The sequence below is a fragment of the Haliotis cracherodii genome, unplaced genomic scaffold (genome assembly GCF_022045235.1).
Source record: "Haliotis cracherodii isolate W230 unplaced genomic scaffold, xgHalCrac1.p SCAF_7, whole genome shotgun sequence".
NCBI classification, from domain to species: domain Eukaryota; kingdom Metazoa; phylum Mollusca; class Gastropoda; order Lepetellida; family Haliotidae; genus Haliotis; species Haliotis cracherodii.
This window is the reverse complement of record NW_027266330.1, coordinates 37488490-37515028: the sequence shown is the minus strand read 5'-3', so window position 1 is coordinate 37515028 and position 26539 is coordinate 37488490. Positions and strand designations below refer to the sequence as shown.

The 26539-nt window shown below is 39.6% G+C and overlaps 1 protein-coding gene across 1 annotated transcript; it reads left to right on the top strand.

Moving 5' to 3' along the window:
* The first annotated feature begins 7516 nt into the window (after positions 1–7516).
* LOC139447249 (uncharacterized) lies at positions 7517–26293 on the top strand. The gene is made up of 12 exons (XM_071228515.1): positions 7517–7764; positions 7852–7935; positions 8411–8937; positions 9288–9311; positions 9856–10051; positions 12043–12082; positions 15885–16936; positions 17135–17190; positions 17884–17976; positions 18246–18306; positions 18467–18535; positions 25471–26293. The coding sequence occupies exons 1-12, from the start codon at positions 7614–7616 to the stop codon at positions 26124–26126; spliced, it is 3009 nt and encodes a 1002-aa protein (XP_071084616.1). The 5' UTR covers positions 7517–7613; the 3' UTR covers positions 26127–26293.
* Positions 26294–26539: the final 246 nt, after the last annotated feature.

Here is a 26539-nt window from a genome sequence, read left to right as displayed (position 1 = left end):
TTCCTTGAAATATGTCCGTAGCCATGCTGTTTTCGTACACAAGCCATCTGAAAAGTGTAACAATCTTCCTTTAATTCTGTGGATGGAACATTATTAACTTTGTATAGAACTAAGAAGGTAACTGTAAATAGGCAAATGTATTTGGTTATCTGCTCATTACAGAGTATAGGTTTGTCAAGTATTTATGTAAAATGGGAAAGACTTATTACAAGTACAAAAGTAACTATGCTCACCATCTAGTAGTCTCCACAATCGGGTAATATTCCAATACTGGTTGTTTCTTGTGTGGAAGGATTCAGAATGACATCAAAAGCTTCAGGTTTTGACAGGTGTCATCAATGGATTTGCTTGTTAAATTTCTTTCAGCAAGAGACAAGGATGTTGTTATTCTAGAAGCACCTGTTATTGAGAAGACATTGCTTATGCTATGGTAGTTCATTAGAAGCTCATCAGTCGTTGCCTGCTGCAGAACTCTGATAAAATTATTGTTGTAAGTATTCAATAGCAGGTCATAAGCTGTATAGAGTCGTTCCAATTTCTTCTGCAGGGTCTTTTGAGTGTTATTAGATTGCTGAATGGTATCTTTGTTGATGAATGTATCCAAGACGATTTGCACAACCAGTTGTACATCCAAAGTCCATTCCTTAAGGATTTCAAAGTTAGAGACAAGAGAGTGGTTTCGGTAGATTTGCTGTGAAACAAGATCGACATTTTTCACGGGAATCGAGAGAAATCTCTGTAACTTCATGTTGTGAAAGAGCATTGAGCTGCACAAATTCTTTCAGCTTTCACTTAGAAGTTTCTTCATGCGAAAGTCATATTGGAGACTTAACATTGCAATTTGGCCATTCTTTTGGTAATATGGTTCAAGTGATCCAAGTGGAAACAACACAATAAGATGACATTGTAAGCAGTGCTCTTGATTCAGCCTACTGGTAATGATCCTTTGTAGAAGTTCAGCATTTCTTTCCTCAATTGCTGGGTTACATTCCACAAACACCTCCACAAGATCTTGATGATTTTTGGTTGAAACACAATGGCAACTCACGCAGGTGACTGATAGTATTTCTCCAGGGAAAATGTTAGTTAGATCATTCAATATTTGATTTTCTACAATATGAGGGCGATGACGAAATGTTGCGTATATCTCAATGCTTTCTGCTTCAATGTGCGAACTATATCTGTCTAGTCGTCTTGTGATTGTGGATTTTGCAGTTTTTAGTATAGCACTGCTAAGATGTTTTGCACTGGCAACTGTTCCAAAATATTCCCATTTTTTGTCAGTGGTGTTATCACGCTCAGTCACTACAATGTCATTTGCAAAGTGCAACTCAAACAAACAAATGTTAGACCACTCCTTCTCTGTGAAATACTTCTTGTATAATATTTCTAAGTTCGGAACATCTGATTCAATGGCAGTGTAATCAATAAGGTCATGGATATCATGTGTAAATTGTGATGTTGTAATCTGTTTATATAAGTCAAATAATGTTCTTGAGTTTGTTTTTTGTTGGCCTCCAAATAAACTGCTGTGAATGCTCTGTGTTATTTTTGAGCATATTCTAAAGTCATCACTGTGGTGACAAATGTATTTTACAATTGCAACTGTATTGAGAAAAATTGCATTTCCGTCTGTCTTGATATAAGTATTGTGATAGGAAGCAACTTCTCTTCGGATATTTTCTTTTTTTTGTCTTTATTCTGTCTTCTTCGTGGTGTTCAGTCCTCAAAAATTTACAGAAGTCCTCAATGTTGATCCATTTGTTCTCCTTATCAACTAAAACCGGTATTGTGCTCAGCCCAAATATCCTTGTTAAGCAAGCCTAAAAGAAAAAGTTTGCTTGCTGGTATTATGCTGTTTTTCATACCCAAATCAAGTTTCAATATGGTTTCAAAGAGTGTATACATTATCAAGCAATTATCTTATCAAATATACAATTATTTTAATTAGGTTAGATAATTATGTTTTGATTTACATTTCAACTGTTTTTCTCGAAAGTAAATGGTAACTGTTGTGTATGTTATCATTTCTCAATACATATACACATCTCTAAATAAATATATATTGACAGAAGTCACAAGGAATAACTTAAAACATTACTCACCAAACTTCATGATGTATCCAGGCTCATAAATGTAGCACATTGCGTGATGAATATATTAACTTCACTGATAAAATGTATTCTCTCACAAGATATTTCTATGTCCACGTGTGTACACAGCTTGTTGTGGAGAGTAAAACAAGTCAAAGTAGGAGAACCATGGAATATTAACTGTAGCTAAAATTAGATTGTTTATCTTTATTCAAGTTAGCAAGAAATCCTAAACCATCCAGATACTGGAGAATGTCTCCCGCACCTCACCCCAACCCCCCAGTGTGTTAATTCATTGTCCACCAGAAAATTGGTGTTGCCAGCAACAGAGATCTTAGATGTGCTCAGACCGAGCACTGCTTAGGGGGTTGTACGTAGGACTGTATTTTTGATAATTGATTCAAGGATTTTGCATATATGGGAGGTTAGAGATATGGGGCGGAAGTAGTCGGGGTCATTGGGGGGTTTGCCCGGCTTCAGGACTGGAATGATTTTTGCGTGTTTCCAGGTTTGTGGTGTTGTGCCATTTGACCATATTTGGTTGTAGAGTTGTAGTAATAATTGTTGTATTTGAGGTGTGATTTTATTTAGTATTATGTAACTAATGTTATCGAGTCCTGTGGCTGAGGCTGTGTTTTTGTTATGGAGTGCATGTAGAAGTTCATGTATATTGATGGTTTTATTGATGGGAAGATGGGCTGTCGGGGCGCTTTATGTAGGGGGGGGGGGGGGGGGGGGGGGGTTGGGGTGCTTTTTGATTGTGTCCTGGAATGGGGGTGGAGGGTAGTTGGCGGTGCTGCTGGTATTTGCAAAGTGGATAGTTAAATGATTGGCTTTATCTTTATTGGGTGGGCATTTGTTTTAAGTTGGGTTGGACTGATTTTCGAAATGTTCCTTTTACTGATTTAACTTTGTTCCAGATTTGTCTTGAATTATTTTCGCCAATTTTTAGGGTATTGCAGAAGAGCTGCCAGTGTTTTTTTCCTGGTCGTTTTAATAAGCTGTTTAGTATGGTTTCTGAGATGAATGAAATCAGGAATGTTTGTTTTATCCCGTTTACTTCTATTTAAGGCTCTTTTTCTTAATTTTCTAGAGTTTTGGATGTCGTCATTCCACCAGGGGACTTGGTTGTGGGAGGGGGCGGGTTTGGTTGTGGGTATGCATTGGCTTGCGATGTCGAATAGAGTGTTGGTAAGGTTGGTGTTGAATATGTCTATGTTGCTGTTTTGTATTTTGTTGGGGTCGGTTTGGTTGCATAGTTTGGTAAAGAGTTGCCAATTGGCTTTTTTAACATTGAATTTTATTTGGTGGGTGGTTTCTAAAGGAATTTCGTGAGTGAGTGAAGGGGGATTTGGAGAGAATTTGGTTTCGATCTTAATGGGGCAGTGATCACTGCCCCAGGTGTCGTTATGAACATCCCAGCTAGGTTTGGAAGTTATTTTTTTAGTTTGAGGGTAGCTGTTTGGAGAGATGCAAAAGACTTCTGGAAGATTTTGGACTTGGTGGCTAGTGTGTGGCGGTAAGGTGTTTCAGAAGAATAGCTGCGATTATAAATTCGACTAGTTTGTTTGTGTTATTGTACAATTTTTGCGGAGTGATGTTTGAGGAGGGTGTGGACTTGAGTTGATGTATTTTGTTTGTTAGGAATTCCCTTCTGTGTTTGGAGATATGGAGTGGATTGGTAGTGGGGTGGGTGGGGGTGGAATTGGTCAGGGGGTTTGGGTGTATTGGCGGGGAAGTGGGGGTTTGCATTCTAGAATTTGTTTGGGGATGGTGGATGTGGGTTGGGGGGTTGGTAGGAGGGCTAGGGCCGGGGTGTTGATTGGGAGTGTTGGTTTGTGGTGTGTGTGGGGGGGGGGTGTATGTTGGAGGGTGGGGAGGGCGCTGTGGTTGTGGATGGTATGGGATGGACATCGGCTGTAGTTGTGGTGGTATTGAGTGGTGTGGTTTGGATTGGTTTTTGGATGTTGGCTCGTGAGTGAGTTGAGGTAGTTGGAGCTAAAGGAGGTGTCGGGGTCGTGGTCGGAGATGGGGTAGGGGTCTTCGGGGTTGTCTTCTGAGAAAAACTGGAGGAGGGGGATTTTGGCTGGTTTGGGGAGGTCAGTTTGTTTGAGATTTTTGTTTAGGCTGTGAATGAGGGACATTGTACAGAATATATATAGTTGCTGGCGGATTAACAGTCAGGGATTAAAAGTAACAACATTTGCATACATGAGTGGGATAACATGAGTGTGTGAGTGAGTGAGTGGGTTTAACGCCGATTTTAACAGTATTCCAGTTATATCGCGGCGTGTCAGCTTAATACGGGAGGAAAGCCCGAAGTGATGCAGGTCTCGGACGTTTACCACTTCGGTGAAAGCCACGAGCATGGGTGTGGCGCTGACAAACCTAGAAACATAATCGGGGCGAACCGGGATTCGAACCAACAATCATAGGTTTCTGGCGTGCCCAAGGGAAGCAGCTCTGCACAGCGAATCGCGGCGCCTTATACGACTGGGCCACCAGTGCCCACTGATAACATGAGTAATAACAACAGAAGGATAATACTGTCACAACATGATGGACAGAAACCACAAAGGTGGAAGCCAATGGGACATGAAGCCAATAAAACAGGATAAGTGATTATTGCTTAAAGAGTTCATAGAAGCCGGATGTGATGAAATAGCATTGATCTGTGTTGATTGATCGCTTGTTGCGGCGAATGCGGACTGATTCTGTTGGTTTTCCTTTAGTGAAATCATGGAGGTTGTTGGAGAGGATTTGGACGTTGTTGATGTGTTTAGGACAGTGACTGATATGGTCCGAGATTCCTGGTTGAGGTTTTGTGCTCTTTGATGCTGGTGTTGATGAGGCAAGATGTTTCAACTACGTAAAATTGTTTACAGTTGCAGTCAATTTTGTAAAGTACACCTTTAGGCTCTTGGGGTTTGGTTGTGTTTGTGTATAGGCTTGGGTGGCGGCTTTTCTTTTACACAATCATTTTGTAAGTCCAACTAATACTGAGTGACCTTGATCTTCAGAGTCATCCAATCACATGCGAGAACATCACTTTTGGCAAACTTGGGTGGTGTTACAAATATTAAAGCTGCTATCACATTGTCAGTAATTTCTGAATGGTAGTTTTTACAAGTCATTTCATGAGTCTATCTGACCTTGACATTTGACATAGACACATGCCCAGGATTGCGTTAACGTTTTAGAGACAATCATAAATCATTGGAAATTGATTCTAACGAATTCATTTAAAAAAGTGAATTTCGAATCATATTTCTAAATTTGACAATTAGTGACCTTGATCTTACAGGGCTATCTCCTAAAGGTTGTTATGGTATGTCAGACATTTTCTCCAGGAGTATAAAGGAGATATATCATGTCTTGGTTGCATCCATATCATACATTCGACTTCCCATTATTCTCTGGTGCCCTCTGCTTGGTATGACTTGGCATCTAATCGGGACAGTATACAGGTGAACACTGTGTTTGGGAGTTTCCTATTCTGCCTGGACTGTGGGTAGTAGTGGCAGGGCTCGCCACAAATTCAAACACACCCTCTGCCAAGCCAAACACACACACACACACACACACACACACACACACACACACACACACACACACCGCTGCACATCACAGTTCACGTCTACTTTAGACTGTGAAAATAAGATATTAATCCATCCATCCATCCATCTGTACATTTCTTCTTTGTAATCTAATTCAAACTTTACACATTTTCAGGTTGTAGAGTGATTGACTGGGGCGTGCAAAGAAGGCGCATCCAGCTTTGTTAATACTATGGTGCTGATGTCATGTCATCACTGGGTTCAGAAACAGCTAAGAAGTATATAGGTAACAATATTAATTGCTATTGTTATATTGCCTGCAGTTTATACATCTTAAGAATATTCTAATAATTGTAACAACAGTAGGTTCTGATGATTCAAAATTATTGGACACTTACTATTTGGTCTCATATATTGCGAATTTGTCATACACGTTGACGGATTCGAAATAATGGTTTCAGGTCAGATGTTTGTTTTTACATGTCAGTCAAGCTTCAACAAAAAGGAAAAGATCAAGATAAGTGTTGGGGTACCATATGTGATGTCTGAGGTGTAATAATGAGTCTCTGCAGTTGAATGCCACTTCAGTTTTCCAACTAAGCTATGGTTCCTTGTAAATTATCAAGTTTGGACTAAACAAATGTCTGACCAACAGCATGAGAAACCTTCCACACCATAGGAGTACGGCACTTTGTCACCAGCATAGTCGCAGTGCAGGATCAACAGATTTTACCGTTGTGATCCAGATTTCCAGAAGCGACAGTTTAGAAAGGCATGTACTGTTATTTGGTATATTGCAATGCATGTTTTTAGTAAGTGTTTTTCAAACATTTTACTGTCACATGTATATTTACAGATGGGTGCACAAAATGTGAGGCGGTAGGACAATCATACACGTCTCAATACAACAGCGCTAATTGCATCCTTCTTCACACGGAACGGTGTATTATTTGTGCTGGAAAGAAATCTGGACAACGTTTAGAAAAGAAAAAGAAAGCTCTTGACAGACTAGGGAAGGTAGTCTCAGCTTTGAGGAACAGCGGAGGGGGTCATGTTCTGATCCACGTAGAGGGTCAAATACCCGAGGACAGGTGTCTGGAACACTTTGATGAGTTCATCACCAGGAGTCTGTCGGATCTCATTGATGACGGAGAGTTATATGTAGAAACATACAAGCGACATTGGCTCTCTGATATACATGAGTTTCAAGGCCATACGGACTACGTTTTAATAAGCGTGAAGGAAACGAATGGGATAGCTACTGTGGATTTTAACACGAAAGTGAGGAACGATATTGAAAACGTATCAGTCACTTCCGCCAGTTTGGCTCTGTGCATGATCAATAGACAGAATAACACACATACCAAGAAACCCAAGACAAAAGGTTTATGTGAGAATAGTCAAGATCTCCATGAAAGCAGAAATATTGAGATCAAACGTTTCCATATTGGCAAACTGAAGAATCAGGTAACAAAGCAAATTTCTAGAAGTCTGTCAGATTTCGTAGATTATATATGGCATGATCTCAAACTTAAGGATAATCTGACCTCTATGTCCAAGGTTGAAGGAGGCGGATCATACTATGTTGGGATAAGTGAGGACATTCTGGACATTGAGAGTTACAGAACCAAACTTCTTAACATTGACGGGTTTTGCATGACATTTGAAGAATCTGAGATCATCAGAGCCATCAAAGCTAAACTTGAAAGTGACACAATAGCCTTAGAGAGGAGCACATTCCGTAGTGTCCCTGACGATTTGATTGAAGTGCAGTTACATCCATTACCGGGAACTGAGAGACGTGTTCTAGAGATAGCCGTACGCTATTATGATGGGATTGTCTTCAATGACAAGGACGGACCAAGGGCTTATGAAGTAAAGGACAATACTATACATCGGATGGACAAAGCGACCTGGCTAGAGCGTTTAAAACCACAAATAAATACTTTAAGAGACGTTCAACATGACAGAGCGTTTGGAGTGTCCCAGCAAGACGAGTGACAGTGACGAGAGTGATGACTCCAGTGTGCCCAGCAGGTACAGCTCGGAAGGAGAAGTTCCATTACTGACCTGTGATGACCTTTCTGACTCGGATGATCCAGTATTGGCTTCTGGTGAGGCTTTTTGTGTGTTCTATAATAGATACATCATTTTCATCTCTGTACAATTTGAAAGTAGACCGTTTCCTTTACCTGTTTCAGGTGATATGCTCCCTTTAGGAAGTGTCTCAATAACAGACCAAAGGAAAATAGTGAGGATTCTATCAGATGAATCGGGACAACCATGTACGTGTAAGATAGAGACTTCCTAATTTATATCAGAACATGCAATAATTGTATCTGACATGTACTGCGCCCGATCAAATGCTGCCTGTATGATTTTGTCACATGAACTGTTTCTTGTTGTGCCTTGTGATATGTTATATATGTATTATATACACTGTACAACTATATACATATAGTTTTATGCCTGGACATTCCAATTGTTTGAACGTACATAAGCCACGTCCATCTCTTTAGTTATCTCCAAGTTAAATAAGGGAAAACAATTCAGTGTTTATCATCAGGATCATCTCTTTCACACATATATATGCATTTTAAGAAACTTTTATATAAATTTGTACTCCGACATTTGTTTGACTTTATGTATACAAACTTTCGTAGCTTCCGACCTGCTGATTACCATCAGCTCAATATGAGCATGTGTGACTCAGTTGATTTCAAAACTTATATCATACTAATTTTGTGGTGGCTGTTTCAGTCTTTGGCATCTTCCCGGCCGTTATTGAAGGCATTCTCACCACAAAATATGCCCACATTGTACAGAGGCTGAGGGAGCTACCAGACAGAGATCGTACAGTCATCATCTCAGCAGGCAGCTTACTGAAGATAGTAGACCCATTCTGGGAGGGGCGGGTCCCCGTGTCTCTCCTGTGTGATGTATGTGTGTTCTCCCCTACACGGCCTGTCTTGGTGCTGACTTTCACAGCTAGGGATGGGGTCAACCAGAAGAGCATTCAATACAACACCCAGTTGGCGAGATTGATCGTAAGACATGTGAAGGAGGATACGAAATTTGATTTCAATGTTGTACACGCCGCTTTGGACAACTTTGTATGTCAGAAGAAGCAAAGTTTTCTGACAAGGATCGATCAACGTGAGAATGCAGCAGAATGCATCTGCTTCCCTGCCGACCTGCACATGAATAGAGACAAGTGTACAGCCATTATAAAGTCCTTCCTGAAATATCTGCCTGGAGACACTGAGTCAGAGACATCCAAACAAGATGTAAGTATACATTCCATTTCATAGGTCAAATAAACCAGTTGAATAACGTAATCTTCAGGCAGGCAGGGAGGGTTAGGTATAGATTTTAAATTACCAGGGGTAGAAATAGGGAAAATGAGGGAAAACAAGGGTGTGGATAAATGGGGTTATTACGAGAGTGTGAGTTGATACGATAAATATACTTAATCAGGCTTACACATTGTATTTATTCAAAAGTAATATCGGTGATTCGCACAGTGATATAGGTAATACGATTCCGACTGACAATGAGTTAACTTCCATATATGCAAAGTTCATAATTTTAAAAAATATATTTTTAAAGTACAAAATAACTTTGTAAGTCTTCGCAGAACGCCAGAGGTCCGCTCGTGAGAGTAAGCGCCCTTTCCTTTGGCAAATGAAAGCTTATTTAGTGTGTGGTACTACGAGACATTTGTTTAAAGTCATAATGTTAGGAAAGAGTGTCAGATATCTCACATTTATTTATTTTTACGAAATCCAACAATTAGGAATTAAGCTCCAGGCGCAGGTATTGAAAGTAATGATTAGCGTGCTCTCTAATATCCTTCGATAATATCTCCAATGGTAAATTACTTGTATAGTTCTAAAGACTTAGCTTTATCCCCAGTTAGACGCTGATTTTCGATATCTGATACATCTATTTTCATAATCACAGTTCCTGTAACTCCCTGACTGTTACGTCTGTTTCGATATTTATGTTTAATTTGTAAATACTGCAAGTACTGCCTACCGATCTTTTTATGTGTATAGTTTTCTGTCTGTTAGCTTTATTCAGCCGTGAAACATACCCATGATATGATAAATCATTAAATTGAAATTATAGTTTGTTCCTCATTGCCCCACGCTTCCTAATCAAATATTAGTTTTCCTACATACATGTTTATTTTATTTTTCAAGGCACTTGATGAATTGCGACAACAATTACATACAACGGAGACCGATCACGACCGTAAAATCAACAGCGTTAATCAACAATACAAAGTACAAGTATCACAACTGAATTATCTGCATGAACAGCAAAAGGAGAAACTGGAGAGCGAAATCAAAGAATTTCTTCTGCAGTTTCCGCATGATAGACAAGGCAAAACAGCTGGTAAATAAAAAAAAAACATTTGACATATGTAAAACATTAAATAAGGTTTTCAGTCTAAGGTTTTGAAACCCTCTAGCACCTGATTAATGTATTTATATGTCTCTGTGTTTTTCCTTGTTGACTCCTTAATTGATGCTAATACATGTATACCTACTGTATCAATATAATACAACTCGTTGGTTAATCACTTGATACCAAACCCAGTGAAACATAGAACCTGACAATGCCTGGATACGATACAAGTCATTATATACAATTTGTAAAAGCAAGTCAAAACTTTTATGTCGTATGTGGACTCTGGGGTTCATAGTTTTACACAGATGACTATGACCAACCATTTTGTCAGAAAACGGTGTCCTGGATGAACTGAACGTTCTTGCGTCACGACGAAAGAAATGAGTAGCGTTGGGATGTAGAAGTTCACCTCACAAAGAGATCAAGCTCCACTTTCTTCCCTCATGAGAAAACCGATGCCACGAGAAGAAAGTGTGTGTTCACGGATGCACTTTCACAATGGAGACAATGAATTGTTAAAGTCGAGTTTCGATGCATACTGGTACATCTCGGTGTCTAGGTTCAGACAGTACTTTATAATTCCGCGGTAAATTTGCTTAGAAACGGTTACATTCTCAGCGGCAAAAATATTTTTAAAAGGATTAACATTAACAATACCTTATAAATATTGGACAAGCTGACTTCACTCTAAACAGTTGATGTGTAAGTTATCCATTTTCTTACCTCATATAACAAAACACATGATAAATCAGACATGTGATTCTATTAGTCCTGCGGGAATCTAGATTAGTGGCGCAAGGATATTTAATAACTCATTTTGAATTTGTTGTTACAACACTTTTGGACGTAATAATAACAGCAGGAACATTTGGTTGGTCAGATGATTTCACCAAGTAAGTTATCAATCTGTATATAGTCGAGCAGCAAAACCTAGACAAGCCTTCACCTCAGGTAATTTTCAATGAAATAAAGATTAAATATTTCAGTTTAATATTTGAGCGAATGTAATGGATTCTGATGGAAGGAGATTGGCAAATATGAGGCTGTATATTATGTCTACAGTAGCAAGTGTATCAGCTTCTATTAAAGTTTGCAGTTTGGAAGATTTTATTGCTGTGAGATGAAGGGTGTGTTTAAACGTGTTAATAGACCCTGAACCGTGTCTAATGAAATGAAGGAGATGAAAGACACTCTGTCATTGTGTGTCCGCTCCACAGTATCATACTACTGAGCTCTAATTTGAAATGGAATCACCATAATATCTTCGCTAACCTATTTCTCCCAAATAATATTCGAAACTATCTTACACACTACCGGGTAAATATACTAACGGCCGCATACCTTGTGAAACATTACCAATTTCAAAAATGATAATTAAAATTACACTTAAAGAGTACCTGATTTCTGTTTTCTAGTATATCTGGCATGTGTGTCAATTGCAGAACTTACGCTTTACAAGCAATTCATGTAAACCGAGTTTCGCGTCATACTGTAACATCTGAAATAACTGTAACATTTTCAACAACTTTACCTGAAAAATACCATTTCCCTGACATTTGCATGGCGGTTGAATGTCAATAAATGTTGTGGTGAAACCTTCCGGGGTTCCCCGAGACACAGTAACGCCTCTTTGTTTCTAACAAACTGGCATCACCAGGACATTTCCATTTTTTTATCAGTGACCAAGATGCTGTTGGTTGGATGCAGGTCCCTATTTTGACATGTGTCATACGTGTTTGAACTATTGACTTGTCGTTGCATTAGACGTGCTACCATTGGGAAAGTTACGCTCACGTAGGTACCATCACTGTTTCAAATGGAGTGAAATGGCTTTATGTCCTTCGAGGATGCGTCTAAATCTTTGAGTAAGTGCGTTCGTTTTAACACATTCGTGTAGTGTACAATAATGGGACTTTACGGTTACAAAAATAATGTTATTTGTTAAAAGTGATGGTGTCATGTTATTCCTTTCACAGATCTACAAGACTTGAACTCCGGTACCAGAACATCGAGCAAGTAAGGCACATTATTTATCTTCCTATTTGCTATCCACATACATATTTATTAATTTAATTAAGGAGCAAGGCCTGCCAAAGGTACATTTACACCCCATTGCCCCAGTGGAATTATCTGTCTGACACTGACTGCCTTCTGCTATAAATTTGGAAAATTCGAGATTCTGTTTGGTCAGTTGGTGGTTTAAACCACAATAACCATTTGATAACAAAACAGATGGTTTGACGTCCGGTGAAGAAGTAAACATCGTGCAGATACAGTAGCATACAGAAAAATACGGTTATAACGAATTCAAAGGGACCACCATTTTTAGTTCGTGATAACCGTAATTCGTTCTAAGCATATATACAGCGAATATGCAGCATTATACATGTACAGCACATTGTTGGAATCAATACACATTTCACTATATCCGTCAGTTCGTTATGAGCGTGTTCGTTATAAACGTAGTTTACTGTGTTTGGTCTTGTGTTTGTTGTCGTTGTTTTCCCAATTCAGATCGACAACCCTTTCAAAACAATGGACTGGAGCCAAAATGCAAAATATTTAATGTTGCCACAATAGAATGGAGATGAACTCATTTTAGCACAAGTGAATCTACAGTTAATCGAGCTGAACATTGAAAACACAGTACGGTTATCTTCTAAATGGTGAGCCTCCTCTGCTTCACGTTACCCTGTAAGGAAGTCATTTTTTCAGCATATGGTCATTGGACGACGGAATATTCTTTAACGCTGTTACATTGGTGCGCTCCAGAACGTCGACATTTTGTTGTTCAGTCATAAGTCGACTTGTCTCAAAGGCGATTCTGCGAATCATATATCTGATAACGATACACAAGTGAATCCCTCACTTACAGGGGGCAACGTTTACTGGTAAGCTTTACTACATTTGAGTAAACAAGCAGAGCAGCCGCGAACCATTTCAGTGGAGTTAGTACAATTCAATAAAGTGAGATTAGGATTGGACAAATTCAGAAATTGGATAAATCAGGTCATTCATAACACTCTTTCGCTTGTCTGTAAACCTAAATGTATGAGGAGTATTTATCCAGAACTTTAATTACACACAGACAACGTCTTAGTTTGAGTGAGTGAGTAAGTGAGTATGGTTTTACGCCGCTTTTAGCAATATTCCAGCAATATCACGGCAGGGGACACCAGAAATGGGCTTCACACATTGTACCCATGTCGGGAATCGAACCCGGGTCTTCGGCGTGACGAGCGAACGCTTTAACCACTAGGCTTCCCGACCGCCCCTCTTAGTTTGAAGATATAAGTCCCTAATCACCACGTCTATACTATGTACCTCGTGTTTCATTCGCAGTGACCTGCTGAATTGTCACTAATCACGTTCGATTGTTTCGTGATATCCGGGTTAGCAATTAATTTCAGATAGGTATGCCATCTAATATACAAAGAGTACATTATACATAACGCTAACCCGGGCCTTTGGCGTGAAGAGCAAACGATTTAACCACTACACTATCCCACCGTCCCGAAGAGAAGAAGAAGAAGAATAAACTCTTAAAAGTGTCACACATTGTACAATGCAAGCAGGACATACATACACACATACACACATACATACATACATACATACATACATACATACATACATACATACATACATACATGTATGTTTGCTCGCAGTGTTCAGGTATTTCGATGTGCAAATTACTGTCACTTATAAAGTGTATTTCAATCATTGAACATGTCACCTTATGAGACGCAAAAGGTATTCCGAGATGATTTGTCGTGTCACACACTCGGCGACCATGTTGCAGTTCTTTTGAATTTTCACTCTTTTTGAATGTGGCATGTTTGTAGCTTTACCTCATGCTAGCACCATTCAAAAGATTCGTAACAGCGGATACACGTGGAACTTTGACTATTTTATTTCAATCTGTTGATTATTTATTTCGAACCCTCACTGTTTACATGTTGTGCTGTGAAAAAAAAAACACTTACTGTTTGTGCCTGATGATACTTGTGTGAGATCGAAATGTCCGCACGGTTATAGTTAGGGTCATATTTGACCATGGCCAGAAATCATCTGAATATAACGAAAACTGGTTGTCCTTTATCGTGTTATGCATAACTAGGATATCGCTTGCGCACAACATACTCACTCACCCATTGACTCACTCACTCACTCTAATATAGGGGCGGTCGGGTAGCCTAGTGGTTAAAACGTTCGCTCGTCAAGCCAAAGACCCGGGTTCGATTCCCGACATGGGTAAAATGTGAAACCTATGATTGTGGGTTCGAATCCCGGTTTACTGCGATTATGTTTCTAGGTCTGTCAGCACCATACCCGTGCTCATGGGTTTCACCGAGGTGGTAAACGTCTGAGACCTGCATCACTTCGGGCTTTCCTCACACATTAAGCTGACACGCTGCGATATGACTGGAATACTGTTAAAAGCGGCGTTAAACCCAACCCACTCACTCACTGTATTATGATCATGTCAATATATATATATATATATATATATATATATATATATATATATATATATATATATATATATACATATATATTTCACTACAGTGGTAGTGTTGTGTTTGCAGAATTCCACCTTGGCCAATGTACTAGGATATGTCACGACCTGAAGGGCTGGTGACCTAAAATCCTCATGGTGGTGTGATAAAATGAATTATTTCTCTTTCGGGATTATTAAGGCAGAGGGTTAAACATAAACACCACAAAAATGTCTATATTTATAAGATTTATATACTGGTAAACAAGCAGTTGTTGAGGAAGTAAATCACATCAGTATTATCTTTAATATTAGGGAACCTTGAAATAATGATCATAATAAAACTGATTTGATCCAGATCTTGATAATATTCGTATGTTATTGCAGAATAAATCAATTAATATAAAAAAATCTGGCCAAATAGTGTCCGGTATGTTGTGTTAACACGACTGTATGCGTGAGTACGCAAACAGAACTCGAGACATTTGTGATAAGTGAAAAGTTCCCCTTTGTTTCCGGATTTGTTAGCGTTTACTGTCTGACTAACAAGAATTCAACGCAAGTGTCAACATTATATAATCGCTGACCGTCACACATTCCTACTTTCCTACCTGTCCAGTCGTTATTCATACAAACCATAATCCACATTAGCCACTGATATGTTATGTAGAGATAAACCTCCGCCGTGTAGGATAACATTGGAAGCGGGATGGGTTGAGCCATGTTCATTTTCACACTGCACCGATATTGATTATATGGAAAAATAAAAGCACGATTTTTGTTACTATGATATTTGTGTTTGTGATCCTTAATGCAGAGTGACGGAATTGGATATGCCTTTTTTGAGTAAATGTATGGTGTATCTGAATGTGTCGTGTGGATGTGTTTCAATGTTGTGAGACGATTACTGGATGTCTGCAGTAAACAACATTGTGTGCTGCAATTGGTTAGCTTTAAAAAGTTGTCTATCCAGTGATCGTAGACATAAAGCATAACTTATTTTATTAATACTTATGGAAAAATAGCAAGACACAGTGAACGGGCGCAACAAATTATATCCATGTAATGAATCGAACAAGGCTCTTTGGCGTGGCACCTTCCATATATCTGTTTGATAGAACTGTTAGTGACAACTTTGAGTTTACAAGTTCAAACATTTTAGATGTTGGGCATGTTTAAATTATGTTCATGCAAAACAACCACAGATAAATCTGTAATATTGTAATGCAGTGTACACTTAATTTGAATGATGGTCTGGATTGGTACGTGTCACAACATTAAACAGATCTTAGCCGCTGATATACGTTTTCTGCCTTTCAGAATAGAAATATTTCCGATGTGTTCAGTCTGTCAGCTTCAGTTTACACTGAAAGGTCCAGTGCCCTACTTACTGCCCTGTCTACACGCTGTGTGTGAGACGTGTGTGACATCTGCAGCTCGTGGTGTGATATCATGCTCTACATGTCATAGGAAGGTCAACCTCACAGACACACGTCTCCAGAAGGATGCAGTGAGACAGAAGGAAATATACCACCTGACAGTCAAACATCGCCCCACAGACCTCCTCTGTACATATCAAGATGATGGGAACCAGGCTGTGTGTTGGTGTCAGGAGTGTGAGGTGTTCCTCTGTGAATACTGCCAGAACATGCACAGCAGCGTCAAATTTACCAAGAACCATGTACTTCAAAACTTCACTGACATGGAACCGACAGCCTCGAACATTCCAACATTTTGCGGTATCCATAAACACAACTCTCTTTATCTTGTTGATAAAAGCTGCAAGAAGTTAATCTGTGCGAGATGCAGGATTGAAGTCCATGCTGACCACGAAGTTGAGAAGATTGACGTGGTTGCTGACACTATAAGAAAACAGTTGGACCATCATAAGAAAGAGCTGTCAAAGTTACAGATTCGCCAGCAATCACACATGGGGAGCATCAGACTAAGAAGCGAACTCACAGACAGAACACACAAAACTTTGAAAGAACGTATCGGCCACTCATTCCAGAAACTGAGATCACAACTTGATCAAAGAGAGAGGGAACTTCTGGTCGATCTTGAAAGTCATACAAAGGAGACCAAGGCAACTCTTCGTGCTCGTCTAAACACCTGTGTAGAAGATTGGAAGACATGCACTAGGACTTTAGACTACATCGCCAATGTCTCCTTCTATGCCTCAAACTCAGACATCCTGGATCTGGAGAGTTGTGTAGGGAAAATGACTCAGATATGCCTGGACACTGTTATGCCACAAAGACATCACGTACCTACAGCTGTCTACAACACCAGCAGCCTGTCAAAACTTCTATCAAATATATTAGAATTTGGTACCATTCTGACGTGTGAAATGGATGGAGAATCTGTTAAAGGTATTCATTTGTGAAAATATCTGTTGGTCATTCGATCATGGTGCATTCTCTTACAACCTCTTTCACATTGTTATACAATTTGAGATCCAGTTTGTTTGAGGATAAGTAATGCATTGTTTCAAAATTCTCAATTTTCCAGTTGTTAGACCAGCCATGTTAACCTTTGAATCATGTCATATCCGTTTTGCTTTGTTTCAGACATGGATACGCTGACATGCGACTTTATTGCAGATTCAGAAATGAAACACAAAATGGTGAGTATAGTCAGTGGTGATACATAATGAATTCGTGTCTGCAAATTAACCAACAGACTGGAAATCTATCTGAACAGCCATGATTTGGTTTTATCAATTTGAGAGATAGCATCAGTTCATTAACTGTTTTGTGTTTATTATATTTTGGTATGAGGTGATTAACCAAGAAATCAGTTCATACACAACTAATTTGTGAAATCAGTAAATTACTACACAAGATAAATGAGTAATTAATACATTGTAGCTCTAGTTTAACAAGCACAAAATACAGGTAATAGAAAGGGTCAATACAGTGGCAGTAATAATGAGAAACAGACCCTATTGCATATTTCGATGTACTCATGGGCTCCATACGCGTACTTTAATCATTAGTGGTGTTGGAAGTTACAGAGCTTTTGACGTTTTCAGATAGGTATCCCATCCGCACTATGCAAGTAGATAACTCATGTCGTTCAAGACCACGTATCACCATAGTATTGCTCATATAACGTTACGGGCAAAAACAAAACTTCTTGACCACCAACCTCTCCTCATGTCAACAACAAACAAAAGAGGTAACTCTAACTCAAACTTTGGGTGCAGATTGGCCACTACAGTGTTCGATATTTTCCGAACGACATAATCATTTACTGTTTCAGGCATTCACTAGAAGTAAACTGTCAGGTTACATCATGTTGAAGATTTTTGTTGCAGGACATTACAGAACTGAAGACGAAAATTGATGCAGATGAGAAACACATTGAAAGCCTTAAACTGCTTAATGCTGAAATCAAAAGCTTGAAATCGGTTTGTTTATTAACCTACGTGTATTCATACCTTCTACCCTTCAGAATTGACATCACAAAATGTTATCACATTACTTAAAACATTTTACAGGAGATGCTTATATTAGTTAATGCGGAGTGAGGAGTGAGGAGTGAGTGAGTGAGTGAGTGAGTGGTCTCTATATAAATGGCTTATTCTTGACATAGATAGTAAACGTTCATTAGCGAATTATTGAACGCACACATTATTTAAGGCCGACCATGACAAGCAAATATTTGTTATATTTTCAGCGCATTGACGAGAAGGAACAAGTCGAGAAGAGAGCCACCAAAACCATGGATTTCTTGCTTGGTAAATTAGCATTTCCCTTCTTCCTTGACCTCCAATAATCACGCATCTAAAATTAATCTGACGAGTTTACATTACAATTGTATTAATATGGTAAACATGTACGAACGATATCCTCACAAAACTGACATATCAAGCAAGAAACTGTACACTGATGTTGCAGATTTAGCCAGTGAATACAGTATTCATCTGCTGAATCCAGGAGCTGTAGACACATCCATGCTGCTGAAATGTGAGTACATTTATCATTTACCCTTTTACGATATAACGAATGATGTACACATTTGATTAAGTAAAAATAGAATATTAGTGTAGTCCATACTTGTCTTGAGCAATGAAGACAGGGTGGTGGCCATGGGTGAGTGTGTGTCATTGTGTCAAAATGACCCATATTCATTACTTGCAGCAAGATATGATAAAGATACAATATTGGTGGCTGTTTGGCACGTATATTAACATGCAGGTTGCACCAGATTGGAAACCAGGAACCAGCATAACGTTTGTTGCAGTCTAATTTGGATAACGACAGATTTGAACCTTGAGCAATCAAATGAACACCTGTATCATTACATGACTAACCACACTGTGTGAGACTGGGTGTAAATGAGAATACACATAAATAATCTAATCTTTCTGTAATAACAACAAGCACGATTCCTTACTTGTAAGATAAAATCTGCCAAACCTTCCGAAAGTAGAATGAAAGGTTGATGCATTTGACACTGGAAACCATTTTAACTTGCCAGCAGGAAAACACAGAAAAGATGACATAGAAATCTTCTGAAAATGTCTAACGTATCGTTTAAAAGATACAATGTGATTTCAACTGCGTCAGCAATACGTTTCTAGTTTTGGAAGGTGAGGGGATTGGCTGAAATCCCCCAATTCAACAGTGGATCGGTTGTTCCCTTAAAACGTCAATGGTATTGTTAGCAGGTGAGAATATAACAAGGTGATTTTAACATCAGGTCTTTACTGTTGGGGTGAGGCTGAATTTTCGGAGCACCTTTAGAATACAGTACCACAACTTCTCGTGAGGACGGTCTCTGTCGTAGGTCACATGTCTCAAAGACAAGCAACCAGTTTTTGTGAGAATCCGTCGGACGCGAACTCGCAACCTTCGGATTGTTAGCCCGACAGCTAACCGACTGAACTACGTCCACACTGTGAAACAAAATGCAAATTTACCTAGTCATGCCTACGTATACGACGTTACGGAACTGAATGAAAAGGGTCGAATAGGTGACGGACCCTACGAAGGTTACGGGTAGACATAGTGTCTCGTGACTTTAGTCTATCGACACTTACGAATGATCCCGAAGCCATTTGGCTGAGTCGTCCCATTCCGTAATCTACAAAATACCGAGTGGCGAGGAATGATCCGATATAGCGCGAGCTGAAAACGGCTCAAGGCGTCAGACGTCAGACGTCGAACTCGCGAGTACGCACGAGTGACGTGTTTATTTAATAATTCGTCGGGTGGATTTTGTGACAGAAAAGTGTGGTAGGGAACACTGTAAGGATGGTGTGGAAAATAGTAAGGAACCAGGGAGACATGTGCATGCATGGCTAGTGACGACACAACGGTGAGTTCGCTTTTGAATCAGTACGGAAAAAATGTAGCCGTGAAAGTGGCTTGTGTGAATGTTCCAGGACAGTTTCCAGTAGCCAAAGTATTCGACACAAAACCGTTTTATTCTTATTACTCGATGTTTTTGTGTGAAGAATATTAGGAGCCGCTGTTTATAGAATCTATAATAGAAACTAAACGGGTAGATTTACCTAACCCTAATGATCGAAAAGGGGTGATTGATGGTAAAGGGGATCCAAGGGCTAAGGATAGAGTTCGGCTAACCTACCCTAACACGAGCGATATTTTGATGTGTTCAGCGCCAATATAATATCCCTAATAAACTACATTCTTGTGCATAATAATGAAAATTAATGCACCGAAAAAATATTATATGTATATCAGTTCCGATTTATAACCCTTTTAGCCACTTGAATTACGAGAAAAACGGAATAAAAAATATATAAAAAATAAAAGTGCTATCGTAAACTAGCGCTTGCTATAAAATGCGCCGCCGCAGGCTATATTCAGTAAACAAATATTCAAAACTCTCCACAGCGCTTGGCGTATTCAATGACATTTCGTATAGAGATGATAGATCACCGGGAGGAGCGTATGCACACTCGATGACCCCTGACGTCTCAGGGCATTGTTTCGCCAGTGTGACTGCCAACAAAATACTACAAATTACGTCATAGGGTAGTGTCACGTGTTTGAAAAGTTTGTGGTGTATTCTAAAGGTAGGCCGAATTTTCCAATAATGAAACGTCTGAAACATTGATGTTAAAAGACCCGCTGAAAACTTTACATGCCTGTATATAAATTGACCTGTGTCTGGGGACATGTAAAGAATTACAGGAATTGGAAAGGTGAGGGTCAGTAGATAAAAAATAAACAAACTGCGACATGGAAGTATGATCAAATGTATTGTTTGACAACGTATCATTATAGATTTTGAATGAGCTCACAGACACATAAATACAAGAAAATGTTTGCGCAATGTGAGTTCTAAGGCTAATTGCATATTTACCTTGTTTCACTTGGACACTTGAGTGTGTTTATCAGGTTCGTCTGCAGTGGCATTGACCGATTAACTTAGCAGATTCTGTTTACTATCAAAACTGTGGCAAGTATACAGTCAAGAGTCGTTTATCTGACACCTGTTAATCCGACTATCGGCTTTATCCGACACTAATGATGGGAACCGATTAAATCAATGCTTTTTAGACCCGTTAATCCGAAAGTCTCGCACTCCGACTCCGACACACCTAATTTGCAACGAATTGCTGAAAACACTTATTAATCAGTCTCGTTAATCCGACACGGCGATCAGCGTACTCCGTGGTCATCTGCCCGCGAGTACACAGCCCCGTGTTTTGGTGCGAGACGAGTCGGCGAGTAGCTGCGTATTTCAACGGCTGCAGAGATATACTTGCTTACCAGTAAACAATTACTGCTTTAAATAAACAAAACAGGATTGATCAAATGCTTAGACTACCTCAATCTCATTAAAATCGGATACAAGTTCTCGCTACCGCTGAGGTCACCCCATTACAGGTCACGCTAGAACGTTTATGAGTTCCTATTTACTACGAGTAACTCAAGGAGTTATATTGGGTTGAAACACTACTTTCCCTTATCAAACTACCTAGCTGTTATAATCTATTCTTGTTGGTTGCCAGATGTCTGTCATTTTATGTCCATCAGGCGGAGAAGTTGAGAGGTGTCGCCTGTGTGAGTGAGTGAATGTTGATTTAGGTTTCATGCAGCAATATTTTACTCGATTCACGGTGGTAATCGAGTCTGGGCAGGATACATCGGTATTTGATGGTCTCAGCAACGATCAACGCTGTCGAGGTACGATGACATACAATCAGCCAGATCATTGAACCCAACATTTTCTAGTCGCACGTCAAAGTCCCAGCTTCGATTCCCCACATGGGTACAATACGTGAAGCGCATTCTGGCGTTCCCCGCCTACATAATGCTGGAATATTGCTTAAGGCGGCATAAAACTCACTCACTCACTCTATATTGTCGCCTGTTACAAGAAACATGTTTGTGAAGGGGATGTACTAGTATTCTGCCTCCGAAGTGATGTGCATCGTGCAGAATACACGTAATTTCCAGTGCTGCATAGTTTACCCTTGGAGTATGAGCACCATGGGTTAAAGTGATATGTGATATTTACATGGCAAGTGTTGGTGTCAATATACATGGACGTTTGTGTTACATCTCATCTAAACGTAATCTGTTTATTTAATAGTTGCATTCAACTTAAAACAATCGTACAAGCCACATGTCATGCTGTGTCTTGCTCACTCTCAATTATTTTCAGGCTTCCGCGATAAAGCTATTCTTAACTATGAGTTACAACAAAATGCAGTTACTCAATCATCCCCAATCCCGCATGAAACATACTATTATCATTCAACCTGGATGTATCCTAGTTCTTGTGGCCAGCACACCCAGAAGATATCCCCATGCATGTGTACCTCGTCTTTCAGTGGTTTTATTAGTTATTAATTTGTCATTATGTTTTATTCATTATGAATCAAAAAGATAAATCAATTTTGGAATACCTAATGACTTGCACGTAATCACGTGACAGATACGGTGAAGACGATTGCGATAACGGGTACTGTAGAGTTTGTTATATTTCCATTGTTTTCGTTCCCACTTGTCGCTGTGTAACAGATCCTCTCAAACCTTTCTCCTTGAACCAAGATGAGCGTCTTTCCTCCTAGTTCCACAAAATCAATGTCGGCAGTACACTGAACTTTGAACTTTGAATAATCCTGAACTAAAGTGGTGACGACGGCGCCAAGTGATCGTCTGCTGTTTACAAAAACGAGAACATTCAAATCGAAAGCGCCTCAGCAAGAGCGGTGTCACCATGGTTTTACAGTCGTGATCTATTTCGCACGTGCAGGACGAAGTTTCGCGGGACCGCCTAAAAGTCGGGCCAAGAAAAGTCGGGCCGGGCCGGGCCAGCGGGTAATACTAAAAATGGATTTCAGAATAATAAAACGAAACGTGCATATCTAGACAGATCTCAGTTGTCCAGAAACGTTTAGTTTTGCTCATTTAATTGAGTTTGAATCAAAATGCATCTTCAGCAATGTAATAAATCGATAATTATAGCTACATACCGAGAGTCCACCCGGAAAAGTCAGTGTCTTGACTGTGTCTTTACTTTGATGAGAAGGTTTCTCACCGACCTTAGCGTGCAGGGGCGTGATGTCCTGGGCAGGAATTCGAAATGACCGTGTTTTGACTACTCTTCTTTCATTAATTAACGTGTTTGGCATCCCTAATAAACCTTTACTACTTCATGTAAAAACAACACAGGATGTATTCTGCAAGTGGATATTCGCGAATGTCATAGGACTGACACGACACGTGTTAGTAACTGTCAAATCGCTTCTAAAATGACATCATATACTTTACATCTATAGAATATTATACCTACCTAAATAACACTTTAGTGTTTCATATTGCAGTAGCAAACAAGGTGCTCAAAAGTGGAGCCCTTTTCCCTCTACATTCTCTCTATCAGAAGTGTTTGGCTTGTGTTGGGTCCGACTTGGCCCGGGCCGTCAAAATCAACTTTAAACACACAGATGTATCTTCAAATATGTTTACATCTATAGATTAGTGTTCTATCTACCTATATACCACTTAATAATGTCACGGTACATCGTATTTAAAGAAAACAAGGGGCTCAAGGTGAAGCATTTTTACTTATTTTCTTAAGAAAATCCAAGTCAGAAGTGTTCGGTCCAACTTGGCCCGGGCTGTCAAAATCAACTTAAACCTCACAGATGTATCATCAAATGGATCCACATCTTTCGATTAGTGTTCTATCTACCTAAATACCACTTTATAGTGTCTCAGATCGCTGTACTTAAAGAAAACAAGGGGCTCAAAGTGAAGCCCTTTTCCCTCTACATTCTCAACATAGTCTCTATCAGAAGTGTTTTGCTTGTGTTCGGCTTCACTTTGAGCACCTTGTTTTCTTTAAGTACAGCGATCTGAGACACTATAAAGTGGTATTTAGGTAGATAGAACACTAATCTATAGATGTGAATCCATTTGATGATACATCTGTGAGGTTTAAGTTGATTTTGACAGCCCGGGCCAAGTCGGACCGAACATTTCTGACTTGGATTTTCTTAAGAAAATAAGTAAAAATGCCTCACTTTAACGGCGCAGATTTCTTTAAATGCGAAACACCTGGACATTATAAAGTGGTGTATAGGTAGATATAACACTAATCTATAGATGTAAACACATTTGAAGATACATCTGTGTGTTTAAAGTTGATTTTGACGGCCCGGGCCAAGTCGGACCCAACACAAGCAAAACACTTCTGATAGAGACTATGTTGAGAAAAGGGCTTCACTTTGAGCACCTTGTTTTCTTTAATTACAGCCATCTGTGACATTATAAAGTGGTATTTAGGTAGATATAACACTAATCTGTAGATGTGAATTCATTTGATGATACATCTGTGAGGTGTAAGTTGATTTTGACAGCCCGGGCCAAGTCGGACTGAACACTTGTGTGACTGTTGAGAGTATAGAGAGAAGAGGTCTACTTTAACCAACGTGTCTGCTTTAAATACGACGATCAGTGACATTATAAAGTAGTAGTTACTTATATATAGTACGTTCCTATAAATATAAACGCTATGCCGACAGATGGAAATTTGTATCACGATAGCTAGAAGTATTTGATACGTTTCAAATCTTATTTCGTTTAACGATTGCTCTTTTACATGTTACCAAGATCAGCGCCGCTTACACACAGCTCCACTTTCTTGTTTTCAAGCGATTTACTCCGAATTACTTATTTATGTTGCACTTTTTTGTTTGGTGATTGTTCATTAATGTCTTGTGTGTATGTTTCATCAATTATGTGTAGGTATGATCGCCGATAATGAAGTAATTAGCCAGTAACACTTTGGCCCGTCTTGGCCCGGGCCCGACTTTTAGGCAATCCCAAGTTTCGCGTCACAACAAGACGGGTAATCAATTTTATCAACAATCTCCAAGCTGGTATAATACCAAATAAATCAGGTGTTGTATGCCCATATCAGTATATTAAAACAGAACATTATCACAATAATGATAATTCCTGAAAATGTTTGAATGATCTTCAAAGCATGCCCCTACAAAACTTCACACAGCTGCCGGTTGAGGCCACCTGGCCACGTGACATAGTGCTATTTGTTTGCCAAGCAATGTACATGTTGCTCGTTATACCGTGTTTCTGTTATAAGACCACTTGTGGGAGCAGTAACTCCCTGTCATCGCCTTCAGTTTTATTATCACGCTCCGTTTAAACGTGAGTAAATCCAAATAGCATCCGCAAATATATCTGATGGTGTAGTATTATTTTCTAATGTTGATATGTTGATATGTTATATATCTAAATCCTTCTTCACTTCTGTTATGTGATTGTTTTTATGTTACATTAATAGTAGTTGAGTAGATTGTAGTTATTTATAAATCACGAAACCATCTAAATATCATGATACACCTTAATCATCACTGTTTGTTTATGTACATGTAAACTACATTCATATGTTGTAGGTATACATCTGAAGTATGACAAAGACAGAGTTAATCTCGACGACGTCCACATCAACAGAGAAGGAGACCTGGTCAACAGGAAGTCGGGCACCAGACCTGCAGGGGAGGGGAGACTGAAGAAGTACTGTGGCACATGTAGCACTGCCCCCCTCCCCCGGGCTGGCTGTCCCCAGTATTGGGAGATGGAGTCAAGGGTCAGTCTGGACGAATCACTGACAAGGGGCGACCTCATCCTGGAGTTGGGTGTATGCAGGGAGGAGCAGAGGGACGTGCATCATTGTATAGATGGACAAACCAGCTCCTGGTGCATGACCGTCGTCCAGTGTCCTACACACGGCGGGATATGCAGGACGACATGGAAGGAGGGGACGCATGTGCTGTGTCTGCCTGACACTCTCCCCAACACAGCAGGGCCATCACACACACTACATTACGGTGTTGTCTATGATGACGCCAGGAAGAAGATTGTCTTCATTGATGTGAAGGAGAATAGAGTGATGTCGACGTTAGACAATGTAGACTCTAGTCAGCCACTGTGGCCGATGTTCGGGGTGTATAACCCACATCTCCACAGTGTCAGCATGACACTTGTAGTGGGCAGCGACATCAACATGACAGAGGAGAAGAAAGCAATGATAGCCAAGGCGCTGTCGTGATGGTGACAATGATAGCCAAGGCGCTGTCGTGATGGTGGCAATGATTGTCAAGGCACTGTCGTGATGTCGTGGCGTGAGAGAGGTGGCCATGATGGGAATAATGAACAAATATAGACTTGTGGATATTTACTGCTCAGAAACAACTACATGACAAACAAATAACTTATACGTGAGGAAGGCTTTCAGTATGAGCTGACGGTATAAGATATCCTCTTGTATCCTTGTAGTGGCCATGTATTCTACTAACAGTTAAGAACAATTGTCATTGAGAATAATGAATACTCAAGCTGAAATAGATAGTATTTTTCAGTTACCGACAGCCAATCTGAAGGCGACACATATCCCATGTTACCACACAAGAATGAAGTAGCTGAAGCGTTCGTAAAATGCACGAGATCAACAAATTTGAGAGG